The sequence below is a fragment of the Hemibagrus wyckioides genome, linkage group LG26 (assembly GCF_019097595.1).
Source record: "Hemibagrus wyckioides isolate EC202008001 linkage group LG26, SWU_Hwy_1.0, whole genome shotgun sequence".
Lineage (NCBI taxonomy): Eukaryota > Metazoa > Chordata > Actinopteri > Siluriformes > Bagridae > Hemibagrus > Hemibagrus wyckioides.
Window position 1 is genome coordinate 4901619 of NC_080735.1, and position 16663 is coordinate 4918281.

General features: G+C 38.8%; 1 protein-coding gene across 1 annotated transcript; it reads right to left on the reverse strand.

The window, feature by feature from the left end:
• Positions 1 to 669: 669 nt before the first annotated feature.
• On the reverse strand, positions 670 to 5479 carry LOC131346474 (SLIT and NTRK-like protein 1). The gene is made up of 2 exons (XM_058379914.1): positions 4777 to 5479; positions 670 to 4574 (listed from the first exon to the last, which is right to left on the reverse strand). The coding sequence occupies exon 2, from the start codon at positions 4467 to 4469 to the stop codon at positions 2400 to 2402; it is 2070 nt and encodes a 689-aa protein (XP_058235897.1). The 5' UTR covers positions 4470 to 4574; positions 4777 to 5479; the 3' UTR covers positions 670 to 2399.
• Positions 5480 to 16663: the final 11184 nt, after the last annotated feature.

Sequence of the window (16663 nt, forward strand, 5' to 3'; positions counted from 1 at the left end):
AAAATGCGACAAAGAAGAGATGGGGATGTGTTACAGAGACACATGAACCAGCTTATACCGTTATTACACCATGTGTGTGTGTGTGTGTGTGTGTATTACATTTCCATTTAGTACATTACATCTCCATTTCATTTCAGAATCAAAGGATTTTACCCACTGCACATAAAAAATCGAGTACAGGAGTACAGGAACGAAAAAATAAAAATAATAATAATGAAAAAAATAATGAAAAAAGGAAGTGATAACTTCTGCTGTTTTAGAGTCTTCCAGTCTGGAAATGTTAATGTTCACTAGATTTTCATTGTTTCTTGGAATATCAGCCGTTTTTGTTAAATAATAATAATAATAAAAAAAAACCTGAATAAATAAATAAAAAAAACATCAACAACAAAAAAACAGCTACCACTATTACTAACTACGACTTATTAATAATAGCAATAATAATAAACATTGGCTTATGATATCTGCATATGAAATATTTTTTCTTAAAAAGAAAAACAAATTAAAAGACTTTTAATATTAAAGCTGTTTAAACACATAATAATAATAATAATAATAATAATAATAATAATAATAATAATAATAATAATAATAATAAGCACCTTTATTTTATTTTACAAAATTAATATTTAATTTTTCTTTATTTAATTTTTTTTTAAACTTAATTTTAAGAAAACAAAAAAAGACTGTAGTTGATGTAAGGTATTTTTAGAAACAAAAATAAATTAAAAAATGATAAGCAATTTTAATATTTCATATTGAAAAAAAGAAAACAAAAATAACAGAAAAAAAACCTTTTCGCTTTACTATAAAGTCACATAATGGCCAAATATTTTGTTTGCTTGTTTGTTTTTTAAAGCAAAAATAATATCAGGAATTGGATCTTGTTAGCCTTGCTGATGGTTGATAATACAGTTCACTAATTGAAGCATCTGCTTATGAAATGATTTACTTTTTTTTTTTAAGAATAATAATAATACTAGCTGGTTTATGTTGCTAGATTTAAGCTAACATTTGACTTTATTGGCATTATATTTAAATATGTGGATAACAATGTTGTCGTAGAATGCTAATCTAAAGACCAAAGTTGAATAATAATAATAATAATAATAATAATAATAATAATAATAATGTGGAATAGGCATTAAGGTCAAAGGTCATATAAAAAAAGAGTGTGAATTCTAGCCAGAGCAGGTCGATACAGATATACAAGTTCAACTCTGTCAGCTTTATTGGGTTGAGATGCAACAGCAACACCTAGAGGCAGGAGGCCTTTGATTGGAGACGAGATATTTACATGGCTCGCTTTTTCACAGTAACAATGTCCCACCCAACCCCCCCACCCCAACCCAAAAAAATAAAAAAATAAAAAATAATAATAGTAAGGGAAAGCCATTTTTCCCCTTTTGAATGATAAATAAATGGCTTTACGAAAGCTCACAAGAATTAAAGATTAAAGTGAATCATAGGCCTCATAAAAATCTAGTCTACTTCCATACTACACATACCGAAAATCAAAAACATGAAGAGATGCAGTTAGAAAACCTCATCGTTTGTTCGAGAGCCTCACCAACAGTTCACTAATGGAATTTTTAGCTACATTGGGCAAAAAGAAACGGATAGAAATAAAAAAAAAAAGAAAGAATCAACACACCGCATTATAACACAGAATACACCTGTAAGGAGATGGAAATATAAATAATGATCAAAAAACGGAAAAGCAGCCTACATGCATTAGTACATCTCTGTTCTTCATCCCCATTGCGTTGCCTTTTTTTCCAGAAATAAAACAACAAATACAAATCCTAACTGCGTTAATCTTTTTGTTCCACAAAAAATAGAGAAATGGCACTTTTTAATATATTCATAAATCTTTTTATGATTATGTATATATATATATATATATATATATATATATATATATATATATATATATATATATATATATATATAATATTACATATGATTATCGTCAAAGAACTGTGGAGTCAGCGTGTTGTGGTCTGGTTCCCGGCGCTTGGGAGTCGAAACCATGCGGATCGGATCATGCAGATATGTTACAAGTCGCTATTTACATTACATTCATGCGCTCCTCATCCCATCGTGCACCATTTCCACTTCCTCAGGTTTGCAGTCGAATGATCGCGGCACCAAAGACAGAGAGAGAGAGAGAGACAGAGAGAGAAAGAGAATGGGGAGAGAGATTAAGAGAGACCGAAAGAAAGAGGTACATATTTTCAACAGCATCCAGAATGGTGGCTCATGAATATTTATAGTGAACTGAAGCGAAGAAAAATAGGGTATTTCCCAACAGAGCGAGTAAGAAAGCGCCACCAGGATGCATCTTTTTTCTTTTTTTTGCTCGCACACTTGAGTGCTTTGATGAACGTCTAAGTGCCTTATTTATCAGAGAGCGAGTGAGTGCCGCAGTCGTAGCTCCTGTGATCAGCATGATAAGCAGCGCCGTGCCAATAAGATGAGTCACAAACTGTCTGTAAAGAGTTGATCTCAGACGCCGAGGAGTTCCCATCTCTCCGCTTGGACCTTTTCCGATGGCGCAGGACAAAAACTAGCATCCCGACTACAGTGAAAGCAGAAGTGACAAAGACGAGCAGCAATCCGGGCACCAGTACTGATATTGAGACTCGGCTCGGCTCTGGGTATGATCCAGGACGTGTCCCTGAGTCAGAATCCATACCGACGGTGCCGTTTTTGGATAACGAAGTCGGCGAAGCCTGGTCGTAAAGTTCCGGGCATATCAGGTCGATCCGGATGCGGCGGAAATCTTGCTTCCAGAACTCCTCCGGTGACTCACACTTCAGGTCGCTAACGATGACGTCAGGCGCCATTTTTTCCGCCCACTGTTTCAGCGGCATGATGGTGCACGTGCAATCCCAAGGGTTCCCATGCAAATCAATTTGGATGATCGAGCTCAGCTGATCAAGGACACCGTTTATGGGAAGATGCGTGAAATAGTTGTTATGCAGGCTTATTTTGGACAAGGAGACTCCAAGAAAGGTGTCTGCGGGCAGCGACTTTAACAGGTTGTTGTTTAGAAACAGCACCCGCAGGTTAGGCATCGGACTAAAGGCTCCTGCTATAATGAGCTGAATATCGTTATATTCCAAACTGAGATATTCCAGGTTTTGGAGTCCCACAAACATATCCGGCATGACATTATCCAGATAGTTCTTGTCCATGTAAAGCCACCGCAACTCGCTCAAGTTTTGAAAAGTGCCATTCTCGATGGTTTTGATATTGTTCCCACCTAAATCGAGCAGGTTCAGGTTAGTGTATCCCCGAAACTGGTTTCTTTTCACCGCATGGATATTGTTATCGCGTAGGTTCAGCTCATGTGCACCGAGAGGTTTGGGTCTCAGATTGAGCACACTCTCTAATTTTTTCCCTTCGCAGTTCACCCCAAGACCTTGACTAGCGCCAATTGGCTTGCACACGCACGTTTGGGGACACGTTACATCGATGGTGCCTGATGCTATTGCTGTTGGCGTTTTTAGCTGCCAGTTTTCTCTCGCTTTGGGACGGCCCTTGTTGTTCTGAGAGCTTTTCTCTGTCACTACAGCCATTTTGGAGGTTGTGGACGCTGGAGAAGGAGGAGAATCCAGTTCTGAGGTCTCGTCCTGAGTCGGAGGTGCGGCCAAACTCGAATCGGCGCCATCTTTGGAAGGGCAGAGTTCAGACTCAGCTGTCTCATTAAGTTCATTGCCCTGGAGACGCGTAGGTGCCTCGCAAACAACCCGGCCAACGAGTGCTCGCTGAGGGATGTTTTCGAGCCACTGCTTTAAGGAAAGAAGATCACAGTTGCAGTCCCATGGATTGTCCTCCAACAAAACCTCCACAATTCCTGGAATTTGTTCCAAGACCCCTTCATAAGGCAATGTCTTTATCCGGTTCCCGCGCAGATCAAGATGTGTTATGGGAACGTGCTGGAAAATGTTGGTGGGAAGTGCACTAATTAGGTTATCATTTAAAATTAAGACCTCTAGTTTACTCAAGTCTCTGAAAACTGCAGGATCAATGTCTCTTAGGAGGTTGAAATCAGCTTGGAGATACTCTAAATCATCCAAACCAAGAAAAGTGTTCTTTTTAAACGAGCGGATCTTGTTGTTGTTTATATGCAGACGCTTGACCAGTTGCAGGCCGAGGAAGGCGCCCGGGACAATGTCGTGCAAGCCGTTGTTCTCCAAATGCAAGCTGACTGCATTGTAGAAGTTGGCAAACTCGTTGGGAAACAGTCTGGATAGGGAATTCCCGTGCAGCAGCAAGTGATAAAACTGCGAGCTCGGGCCAGTCAAGTGCTGCAGGTTGCTGAAACCGCGCTTTTCGCAGTCGATGTGCAAATCGCCCTCAATCGCACTGCACGAGCATATCTCCTCCTTGCACACGTCGCTTGTACCGTTCCCGAGAGCTGCACAAAGAGCTGCCTTCAGCAACACAATCCACAGCAGCATTTTTTTAATGCCGACGATTCATCCCCGCCATCCAAGACATGAAAACGATCAGATTATGGACGTCTGCGTTCCTCCAGGCGCAAACTGAGCACACGGATCAGCAGGCTGCAGAAACAGGAGCACAGTTCACGTTTTAGATCCATGCTCTCCAACTCTGGTTAAAAACAACACTTGCATTTCGTTCTCCGTCATCTTAGTTACAAAATACTAAAAAGCATCATCATCATCATCATCATCATCATCCTCATTGCCATCATCATAATTATCTCTAATCTTTCAGATTACAGTGTGAGAAATGGAATCTTACCAGATAAGTCAACTTGTTCATTTCCACCCCACCAAATAAAAAAATCCTTCTTTATTCGGGTATTTTGTTATTCCTCACGATAGGAAGGGAGCTGTCCGGTCTCCCTTGGTTCTGAAATCCCAATGCATCGCCACGGAGAGGACAAACGAAGACATAGAAAGAAATAAAAAGAGGAAGAGAGAGAAAGAAAGAGATCGAGGGATGAATTAATCCGCAATTCTCACATCCTCACGTTCCATTCTGCTTGTTCTCCTTCTCGGCACTCCGCCGCTTTTTCAGCATTTAGAAGGAAACGCTCGGTGCTGCATCTAACCCCCTCTGCCGAGCTGCAGTGGAAACAATCCATCGGTGTGACGGGGGATTTTTTTTTTTTTTTTGAAATCGATCGACAAAAATAGCTACAATCCGATGGTAAAAAAAAAAAAGAAAACCAGGGAGAAAAAAAACCCGTCTTTTTGGCTATGTCCGTATTTGGCCGGTGTTCAGATGGTCGTTTGCGAGCCGCATCGCGCGGGACTGAGTCATTTCAAAACTGTTTAATCCTCCATGTACACAAAAAACAACAACAAAACAAGAAGAAGAAGAAGAGGAAGAAAAACAATCAAATTCTGAATCTTCGGAGGATGAAGAGATTTCTGAATCGGAGCAAATTTTTCCCTGCTTTCTTCGGAGAAGAGCGAAGAAAGGCGAGCATACACTGCGCCTGCTCGGGGATACAGGTGTGTGTGTGTGTGTGTGTGTGTGTGAGAGTGAGAGAGAGACAGAGAGACAGAGAGAGAGAGAGAGAGAGAGAGAGAGCGGGGGAGCCGCAGTTGAATGCGGTAAAATAATTAACTACACAACGCGCGCGCAACAGCAGATCCTTGTTTTTGTTGTTGTTGTTGTTTTCAGCTATTCGTCTCGTGCCAAATGGATATAAATGGACAGGAATGGACATGCATTCTGCAACACGAAGCTAAATTGTACGGAGTGTTTCGGTGTGTGTGTGTGTGTGTGTGCGCGCGCGCCTTTCCTTTCAAACGTGTCTGCATAAGAAAGATTAATAATTGTCATATTTGTGTTAGTATAATTTATCATTTTGTTCTCTCTATCTCTTTTTCTTTTAAACTCTCGTCACTTGCGTCTCATCGCTGAAAGATTGCTGCCTTTCCCTTTTTCTTCTCAGCCTTTTTCTTCCCGTTTTCCTCTCTGATCTTAGCATGAATACGAGCTCTGATTTGAACTCGAATGCCACAAACTCATTAGCTGTGCATTAATATGCGGGACTGATGGGTGACATCCTGTTTCACTCGTTCACCGCAGTGCCGTTCAAACTTCATCAATCACTTTAATTAGGGGGAAAGAAGAAGAGAGGAAAGGGCGGGAAAGAGGAATTGGGGGGGTGAGGATGTGGAGGGGAGGGGATACAGGAACTGGTTTCTAAAATAAAATGTATTTGACTGATTAAAAGAGAGATCTTTATTTCATAATCAAAAGAGTTGGGGGGGGGGGGTAATAAATAAATAAAAGCAGCTCGAGCGTGAGTGACCTAAATCACACAGAAGGGATGGATAGATGAGTGTGTGAATGAATAAATGGATGAATAAATGTGTAAAAGAATGAGTGAGTGTGAACATTGAACTACACTGATCAGGCATAACATTATGACCACCTGCCTAATATTGTGTTGGTCCCCCTTTTGCTGCCAAAACAGCCCTGACCCATCATGCACTGTGTATTCTGACACCTTTCTATCAGAACCAGCATTAACTTCTTCAGCAATTTGAGCAGCAGTAGCTTGTCTGTTGGATCGGATCACACGGGCCAGCCTTCGCTCCCCATGTGCATCAATGAGCCTTGGCCGCCTATGACCCTGTCACCGGTTCGCCACTGTTCCTTCCTTGGACCACTTTTGATAGGTACTGACCACTGCAGACCGGGAACACCCCACAAGAGCTGCAGTTTTGGAGATGCTCTGATCCAGCTGTCTAGAGCAATTTGGCCCTTCTTCAAACGCGCTCAAATCCTTACTCTTGTCCATTTTTCCTGCTTCTAACACATCAACTTTGAGGACAAAATGTTCACTTGCTGCCTAATATATCCCACCCACTAACAGGTGCCATGATGAGGAGATCATCAGTCTTATTCACTTCACCTGGCAGAGGTCATAATGTTATGACTGATCTGTGTAAATCAGATGATTGAGTTAAAAATAAATGAATTGTTTAATAAATAAATGGGATAACATGATTAATTTAAAAAAGTAAATGCACTAATGGATGAGTAAGTAAGTGAATAAATGAGTGATTGAGTGAATAAATGAACAAGTGAATAAATGTAAGCTGGATACTTATCAAGTTAATAAATAAGAAATAAATAAGTTAGTGAGTGAATAAATAACTAATTAAGAAAGTGGAATGAATTAATGTATGAATAAATCGATAGATGTAACGGTGAATAACTGAGTAATGAGTGAAGGAATTGGAAAAAAAAAACTAAAAAGATGAATGTGTGGATAAATAAACTGGTGCATCAGTGAATGGATGAATGACTATTTTAATAAATGAATGTGTGAATGAAAAAAACAAGTGGATGGATTGTTGAGGTGGGAATAAATAAATGGATGAATGAGTATATGAATGAATGAGGACTTGGTGGAAAATGTGTGGATGAGTAAGGAAAAAATAAATGAGTGAGTGAAAGATTGAGTGGTCTCATTAGTGGGTGAATGGGAGAGAGAATGGATGGGATGAAAGGATGAAGATATGGATGTGTAAGGGAGAGGGTGAAGGACAAAAGAACTGTGGACAAAATCAACAGGAAATGAATCTCTCTCTCTCTCTCTCTCTCTCTCTCTCCCGCTCTCTCTCTCTCTCTCTCTCTCTCTCTCTCTCTCTCTCTCTCTCTCTCTCTCTCTTCATTGAGGTGTATTAATGATAGTTTCCAAAGTTGTTTTCTCTTTCTGACCTTTAATAAACAATTTTACTAAAAAAAAAAAAAAATAAACTAAAAAATGAAATACAATAATGATAATTATTATTATTAATTAATAATAATTATTAATAATAATAAATAGATACATAAATAAAATCTAATCAAAATTTTAAAAAAAATAGCAAAAGAAAAGCTCAGACAAACAAAATTGCAATTATTACTGGAACAATTTATTATTTATATTATTCTTATATATTTAACTATTATCTCTTCCCAGGTTTTTTTGTTTAGATTTTAAACACACTGTAAAATGTATGAATAGTAAAGGCACTGAGTCTTGGTTAACCCCAGTCTATGAGGCTCTAACTTTTAATTAGTCCCAGTTTCAGGGCTTCACTCTTGGTTACTCTCAGTCTTTATGGCTTTGACTCTGTGGTACACCCATGTTTAGGGCTGTCACCCATGGTTAGTCCCATTCTTTACAACTCTGACTTTGGTTAGGCCTAGTCTTTAGGACTCTTTAGGACTCTTGGTTAGTCCTGATATTGTAAAGTGCTGACTTTTGGTTAGTCTCAGTTTTTATGATTGTGATTAATTGGCAGGCTTTAGGGTTCTGACTCTCGGTATTCAAGGCTCTAACTCTTGCTTGGTCCTTAAATTTTGGGTTCTGGCCAAAAGGATAGTCCCAGTTTTATTATGGCTTTGAATCTTGAATAATTGGCAGGCTTTAGGGTTATGACTCTTGATTGTTAATGTGGTAGCTTAGTGGTTAAGGTGTTGGACTACTGGTTGTTAGTTCAAATCCCAGGTCCACCAAGCTGCCACTGCTGGGCCCCTGAGCAAGGCCCTTATCCTTCAATTGCTCACTTGTAATTAGTGTAGGTAGTGGTAGGCTGTAGGGTTCTGACTCTTGGTTAATCCAGATAATCAAAACTCTGCTTTTTGGTTGGTTATTTAGGGTCCTGTTTTTTGGTTAGTCCCTGTTTTTAAGCTTCTTCTGAGTGTCTTTAGGGTTCTGCCTTTTGATTAAGCCTGATATTCAAGGTTCTGATGTTTGGTTAGTCCCAGTTTTTAAGGTTATTTAGGTAGTTCCAATATTTAAAGCTCTGGCTGTTGGCCAGTCTCAGGTTTAGGGTTGTAACTCTTGGTGAATCAAAGTATTTAGAGGTTTGACCCTTAGTTAGTCTCAGATTTGTGACTGACTCTTGTATAAACTTCTTTAGCAGCCTTTAGCATCCTGAGTACCGGTAAGTCCCATTTTTTAAAGAAGTGACTCTTGATCATTTAAAGAATTTACTGATATTTATAAAGAGTTCCTTCTCTCTTTGGTTTTTCAGGATCTGATATTTGGTCAGTCCCAGTTTTGAAAGCTCTGAGAGGTCTCTGCATCTTGTTTGTCCCACTATTTAAATCTTTCTTGGTTAGTCCTGATATTTTATGCTTATAATAACTTTGTTTTTCTGAGAGCAGAAGTATTCGAAGCACAAGAGGCTAGGATGGCATAGGCCATGATTTTTCTTCACTTGTTCTTGTTGCATACAGACAAGGACAGGTCGCTGCAAGGGGGCTACGGTAGCCAGTAAATTTCTTTTTTTGCACAAGCACAATATGGTGTAATTTGGAGAGTGAAATGATTTATAGATAAACCAGAAGGAAAGAAAGAAACGGTGTGAAGACTCATTTTTTATTACGGCTTGTTCGAATCCATCCTGCAGAACTGCTTAAAACTTCATAAGCTGCTACATGAACTTGCTTGTGCCTTTTCTAATATTTTGGTGATGAAATCTAAAATACGAAGAGTTAAATTTCAGGAGCTTGTGGTTATCCTTTCCTAGGTGAAGTATTTGTACAACAGTTTTTGTGTGTTTTTCTTCTCTTCTCTGCTTTCTTAACAAGTGAAGTTAATATTTTTTCATCATCACCATCACAAAACTTCACCATCTCCTGGTTATCATCCAAGGGAAGTCCTTTCGACTTTTTTATCCACTTCCCACACAAACTATATGTACAACAACAAGAGACCTATAGCGACAATACTGAAAATAATGGCTGCCCAATGTTTGTTTCAGATCAAACACACAGCAGGCTAAACAAAACAGCCGCTCGGCGATTCGGCCTCAGATCAATTGGACACTCTCATTAGAGGCAACATGCACACACTCACACAGCAGGAAGGCTGGCTTTCAGATGTACAAGCTTCGAGACATTGTTTGCTGCACTGCAGGTTGGAAATGTACAGATAGATTACACAATTTAGCCCTTTAAATTATTTTCATTTCATTACACGGCTTGTCTCACAATATGGGTGTTTTATAAACGGCACCTTTCGAAAATCGAGTGAGGTTGGAGCCCAAATAACCTTCACACACTACAGTTACTTCAATGCTAATGCCAGCCGAGTATCTACTATCAGCTAATCAAGAATGATTGAATAAATATGTGCATTTTCTAATATTACATTAGTAGTTAAGCTTAAGGAACACAAAATCAGTGGATGATAGGTTCATGCTTCAGGTTCTAGCTTCAAGAAGCATGCCTTATTTTTCCCGAATCTTCATCATTTAGCTTATCTTTTTATAAATAAAAAACCCTAAAGAGAATTATTATAACAAACCATCTCATGTGTTATTCATATGCAGCAAATTATATGTAGGAGCTCAAGCATTGATAGGAAATGGTCTAGAAATTGTCCTCCAAAAGTATTGGAAATGAACTTGATCATGAAGTCAGGAGCACAACCAGGAATAACTCAGTATTATGTCTCATGAGCACTAAATAATAGCGATGGCTTCTATAAAAGCAGGTAAAGTTTGAATAAATCACCTTTAATGTGCTTTAGTCACCATAGCCCTTTGTCAAAACACCATGAACAATCAGCACTGCAATGAAGACGGAATAAATTTTCATGTATTTGAAGTTTAATATTTTTTCTCTGGAGTATAACCCGTCATTAATCTGTCCTGCGGATGGAATAATTGGAGCTTTCGTATCGGAGCAATGTGGAAAGCGCAGTGAAGGTTTCCAAATGATTGTAACTTTGTTTTTTTAGATCAGGATAAAAAAGGGCTTGTGCTTGTGCCAGGTGTAACCTACTTAGAGGAAAACTTAGTGTACATTGTTCTTCTGTCCCGGGACACCGGAGCGCTATATTAATAAATAATGCTCACTTTTCCCTACAGGACCCAATAGATCTGAAAATGTAACAAGGGAACATCGGAATTAAAAGAAAGAAACACAAAAAAGGGTCACTGTTCGGATATAAATACTTAAAAGCCTGCAGATTATTGTTGCAGAGATTAATATGTTTCAGCTGCCAATATCTAATAATTCATGGTATATTATATAATCCATGCTTGGCCACTATGTTGCAGGTCCAAAACACACCGAGTGTGATTACATACAAGGCTTGTTTTATTGCCATTGCTTCTTGGCACTTTAATCCACTTTTGTCAACTCAAAAGACTCTGAAGAACTGTTTGTGGTGACCTTCTCATTAACCCCTCAGCCTCACCTTACATCTAGAAAGTGTGCAGTAACTGTTATGGCCACTAGAGGTAGGTATTTAATTATATAGCTAGGTGTACAACAATCAGAATACAGCAAATGATAATCCATCCATCCATCCATTCATTCATCCATCCATCTGTCTGTCCATCCACAAAAACTATAAAACCTTGCCCATTCCTACATACAGTACTTCGTACATACACAAATATATAGTTCCATCCAATTATCCTTCCATCCATCTATCCATCTAGCCATTTATAATCTTGCCCATTCCACATAAAGTACTCAGTGCATAAACAAATAAATACTTTATCTATCAAATTATCCATCCAATTATCTTGTCCATTCCTACATACAGTACTCCATATATACACCAAAATATAGTTCCATCTATCCGTCTATCCATCCAACTATTCATCCATCCAGCCGTCCATCCATCCATCCATCCATCCATCCATCCATCCACAACCCATTCACACACTACAGACAATTTAGAGATGCTAGTCCGCATGTCTTTGGCATGGGGAAGAAAACAGAGTACCAGGAGGAAACTCCTAAAACAGAGGGAGAACATGTAAGCTCCACACACAAAGTGTGGAGGTGGGAAATGAAACCTCAGCCCCTGAGGTGCTAGGCAAACATGCTAACTGCATACTCTCTCACATACTCTTTTCTGCAATGGTTTAGTCAAATGTTCCAAAATACAATATTTAGCTTAACATTAAATAGCATGTAGCAAACATTTTTCTGGCTAATAAATTATTTAGCCTCATGTTAGCTAGCTCACCAGCAAACATGCTAATATGCTTCTGGATTAAAATAAATCTAACACTAATTACAATTTTAATATAAAAACTGATTGTTAGCCTTACAACACTTATTTAGCCTAATCTTAACTAGCAATCTGAGCTCCTGGTTTCATTTACACATTAAAATAATTTACCAAATGCTAATTAACCCACTAGCACACTGACTGGTTCTTGAATTAGCTCAAATTAGTTTTCTTCTGGTTAGCCATTTGAAGCATGCACAAAAGGCACTCATTACATTCCCACTTGGTTCCATTGCATATGTAATCGAGTTTTTAAGAAAAAAACCCTGGACTGATCATGCCAACTAATCAGCATTAGCACTGCTCAAGGTTCAGGATGAATGGGTTTCAGCATGGATAGAGTGTGAGAGCTGAGGGGCGAGAGGAAGAACCAAGAGTCTGGCAAAGTGGAACCTAAAACGACAAGCATGCATGGGCCAGGGGTCACCCTGCTGCTTAAAAAAAAAATACATATATGGAAAAAAAAACCCAACAACAACAGACGAGGAGAACAAGAGGCTTTCAGCTTGCTCTGGAATCAGCCCGTCAATTTCTTTGGAAATTTGACTGACCGCATTGTAGATGACCCAGATCTACAGTGAAAAATATGCCCTGATGGTTTTATTAATAATCTGACACACTCCGTCTGCTGGATCACACTTGTAAAAATTTCCTATTTTTTTTTTTGCTGGTGCCCCAGATTGGTAGTGATATCAAAGGTATTATCAAACCCATTATAACCACCAGAGCTGAGATGATCAACTCAAAGAGAACAGTGTTAGATTCAGTATAACACACACACACACACACACACAACTTTTTCAATTCATGTAAGGTATAAGAACCATTCTCTATCCTACTGGCTTGCGGGGAACCTGGAGCCTACCTCAGGAGACTTGGGGCACAAGGCAGGTACACCCTGGATGGGATGTCAGTCTATCGCAGGGTACAATCACACACCCATTCACACACAATTTAGAGATGCCAATCAACCTACAAGGCATGTCTTTGGACTTGGAAAGGAAACTAGAAAACCCCTGAGGCATGGAAAGACCACACAAACCCCATACACGCATGGCAGATGCATGCATCCACCACCTAAATCTTGAGGTGTAAGGCAAGCATGCTAACCACCAAGCCACCAAACTCTTCAGACACTTAACTAAGCTTTAATATGTCTAGCAAAGGGTTCTTGTAAGGGACCATAGGGTTCTACCTAGACCCTACCATAGAGTGCAGATCACTTTTGTGTCAATTTCTGCTGGTCAACTTTAAAGTCCAGCTTCCTCTGTTCTAGGAAGAAGGCATTTTCAAATGTTTTTTGAATAGTTAAAGCTGCTAGCTTGCAAAAAGGATCCAGTGATTGTTCTGCCTACAGTTTTTTGGTGTCTTAATTGGGATGTTGCTTACACATACACACGTCCTGACTTAAATAAGTAGCAGAATATTAGCTTTGAGACAGAATCTATATACATTAAAACTAACTAGAAGTTAACTCTCTATAAACGTGCTATTAATCTCAGTTCTAGTGCAGTTTGTGTTCCTTATGTGCTAGTTAACTAATATGTAAAAGTTGCTAGTTAGCAAAATTTAGCTCATGGAACAGGAAGCCTTTTATATGTGTCGTATGCGTGTAGCATAACTTCAAGCTGCTCCGAGGTTTATATCCCTGGGGTTTATTGTAATCTTAATGATTTCACTGCCTCAGCCTGGCTTCACCTCGGCTTGGGTAATATCATTTATTTATTCACATTGATGTGCTGCTTTAAAACGAATGTGAAATGAGTTTCTCCAAAAGAAACGTGGAATTGGAGAGTATATCTGATGCATTAAAGTGTCATTTCAAGATCGCTGTCCATGACGGAATATGTTCCACTTAAAACCAGACGTATATCGTTTCTAAAAGGATTAACAATTCATAAACATAGCGTTCTGTCTCTGTTTCCTGTAAACACCTCATTTTCACTTGTTACTTTCATTTTCTCATGATGCTGTTTTGCTGCATTATGCTCTCAAATATATTCCATATATTTTGCTGAATCCCCAGAATAGCCTGGAATATCGATTATTCTCCGAGGCGTGTGCAATTTTAAGGTCTGTATATATGCGAGATCAAAATTCCATTCCTTTCGGTTGCTGTTATTTCAGAAAATTCATAGCCTGGGGTTATTGATCAAATGCCATGATGAGGCATCCAATTTAGAACAACTCTACGGTTACAGTGTTATCCGAAGTGAGATATAAATCGGGCAGGATGAGTAAAAATAAACACACCAACTAATGAGACTGGGATTAGATCCAATCTGGTTCTCTGTCTTTGGGAATGTATGATCCACTATCAGCTCTGGCGAATCCACATTTATTGACCGAGATCTCAATAGTCTCGTGATTGCTAATGAGACGGTGGAACTGATTGTGTCCTTATTGGCCTGGTGTCTTGATTGGACTGCATTGATCGTGTTGCTGTTTTGAGACTTAGTGCTGAAGTGGATAATGTTCCTCTCTAATGGGGAGCTTATCACAGGTCAGGGAATAAAGTCACTTTGTCTAAAGATTATGGCTCCTTTGGCTAACACATTTATCCATATTTAATCTGACATTTTTGCTAAATGTGCCATGTTTAACAGTATCCTTGGGTTGGTGCTAATTGTATTTATATCGAACGCTTTAATTCAAAGAGTTCTAAACTTCACCTCCGCTTGTCTGCTCTTCAAGATTAAAATCTTTTATTAAAAAAAAAAACATAGCAAACTTCAGAGAGCGATGTTTGAGGAAAATGCATGCTAGCTGCATTAGCATGTTCTATACTGTGTGTTTAGTGTTTTTTTGTACAGTTATCGATCTTGTACAACAAAACATGGCTCTGGAAAAAGTGTTTACTCCTCAGAAACAGTTCCAAGTAGAACATTTCTGATGGCTAAGGTACTTTTATAGAAAGAAGAACTATGCATTAAACCTTATTATAATTAATATCCCATGGGTTATTACTCTGTAGAGAGAAATGTTTCCAATAAATTTACAAATTATTAGCCATTATTTGCTTGCTAATAATCGGAACTTCCTACAGTACATTTACCTTATTGTTGCGTAGAAAATGTTTTCTTTCCAAGATTCTTAATAAATAATGGTTCCCGTGTTGTTCCTTAAAATTTCTATGTGGAACTTTTCAAAGTTTTTTTCCCAGTTAGAATGATTTATTTCTCTTGAAGCTTTTTTTTTTTTTTAGAACAAACAAATTATTGCTCATTGTCTCCTAATATCTATCCCTTGTCATTTATTTAACATGAAGCTGAACTCTCTTTGTACTTGGAGACCTCTTTAAATGTGTCTGTAAGAGGAAGTGTAAAGTAGGTTTTAATGGTATATTGGATAATTAACGATTCTGCCATTTTTCCTCTGGGGGGAAACCCGTAAAGGTCACCATATTCTGTCTTTGTAGCAAAGGAAAAGATTCTTAAAAGGTTCACAGGATAATGAAAGAGTTTTAGCCTCCTGCTACTTGGAATCACTGGGAACCATTAAGCTTCAATTCAGTTATATTTCTTTCAGTTTTATACTCCATATATGCTGCATTTTACAAAGGAATTCATCACTAAGCAGCTTTAGAGAAATACAGATGTGGGTTTAGGGGGTTAGATTCCTTAATAAGCAAGCTGGAGGCAACAGTGGAAAGGAAAAACTCTTAGAAATGCTATAAAGAATAAACCTTGCGGGGAACTAGATTCCAAAGTGAACCTGTGATCTTCAGGGTAACAGTGGATAGTGCGGTTATGAGTCATTACTTGTTCACACCTGTATGCTGGAAAGTGTGTATACTGTGTTGAAAGGCTCTTCAGGTACAAGCATTTGATCGAGTTTTTAGCTTTAAATCTACAGTATTCAGCTGAGTTATCCACTGAATAATGCATAAGAGTTGGGTATAAACTTATGCAGATAAGACTGTCCACAACAATCTTTAGGCTCATGTGACGTATCCTGAGAATTAGCAAGTGGTTCTCAGGTGATAGAAGTTACAAGAAGAAATAGAGCATCAAGCATGTTTCAGAATCACAAGCATCTCAACAGGAAGCAGGATTACCTTGTGAAGTGACAGAGAAAGAGAGATAGATAGAGAGTCTACTCAGTGCATTTTGATGGTTGTGATGTTACATGGGGGTGGAGCCTCAGTGTAAGTTGATAGTTGCGACGTTAGATGTGGGTGGAGCCTCAGTGCATGTTGATAGTTGTGATGTTAAATATGGGTGGGGCCTCAGTGCATGTTGATAGTTGTGATGTTAGATGTGGGTGGAGCCTCAGTGCATGTTGATAGTTGTGATGTTAAATATGGGTGGGGCCTCAGTGCATGTTGATAGTTGTGATGTTAAATATGGGTGGGGCCTCAGAGCATGTTGATGGTTGTGATGATAGATGTGGATGGAGCCTCAGTGTATGTTAATGGTTGTGATTTTAGAAGTGGGTTGAGCCTCAGCAAAGGTTGATGGTTGTAATGTTAGATGTGAGCGGAGATTCAGTGTAAGATGAGTGTTTTGATGTTAGATGTGGGTGGAGCCTCAGTGTAAGTTGATGGTTGCGACGTTGAAAGTGGGAAAAGCTTCTGTGCAGGTGATGGTTATGATGTTAGAGGGTATATTGATGGTTGTGACGTTAGATGGGGGT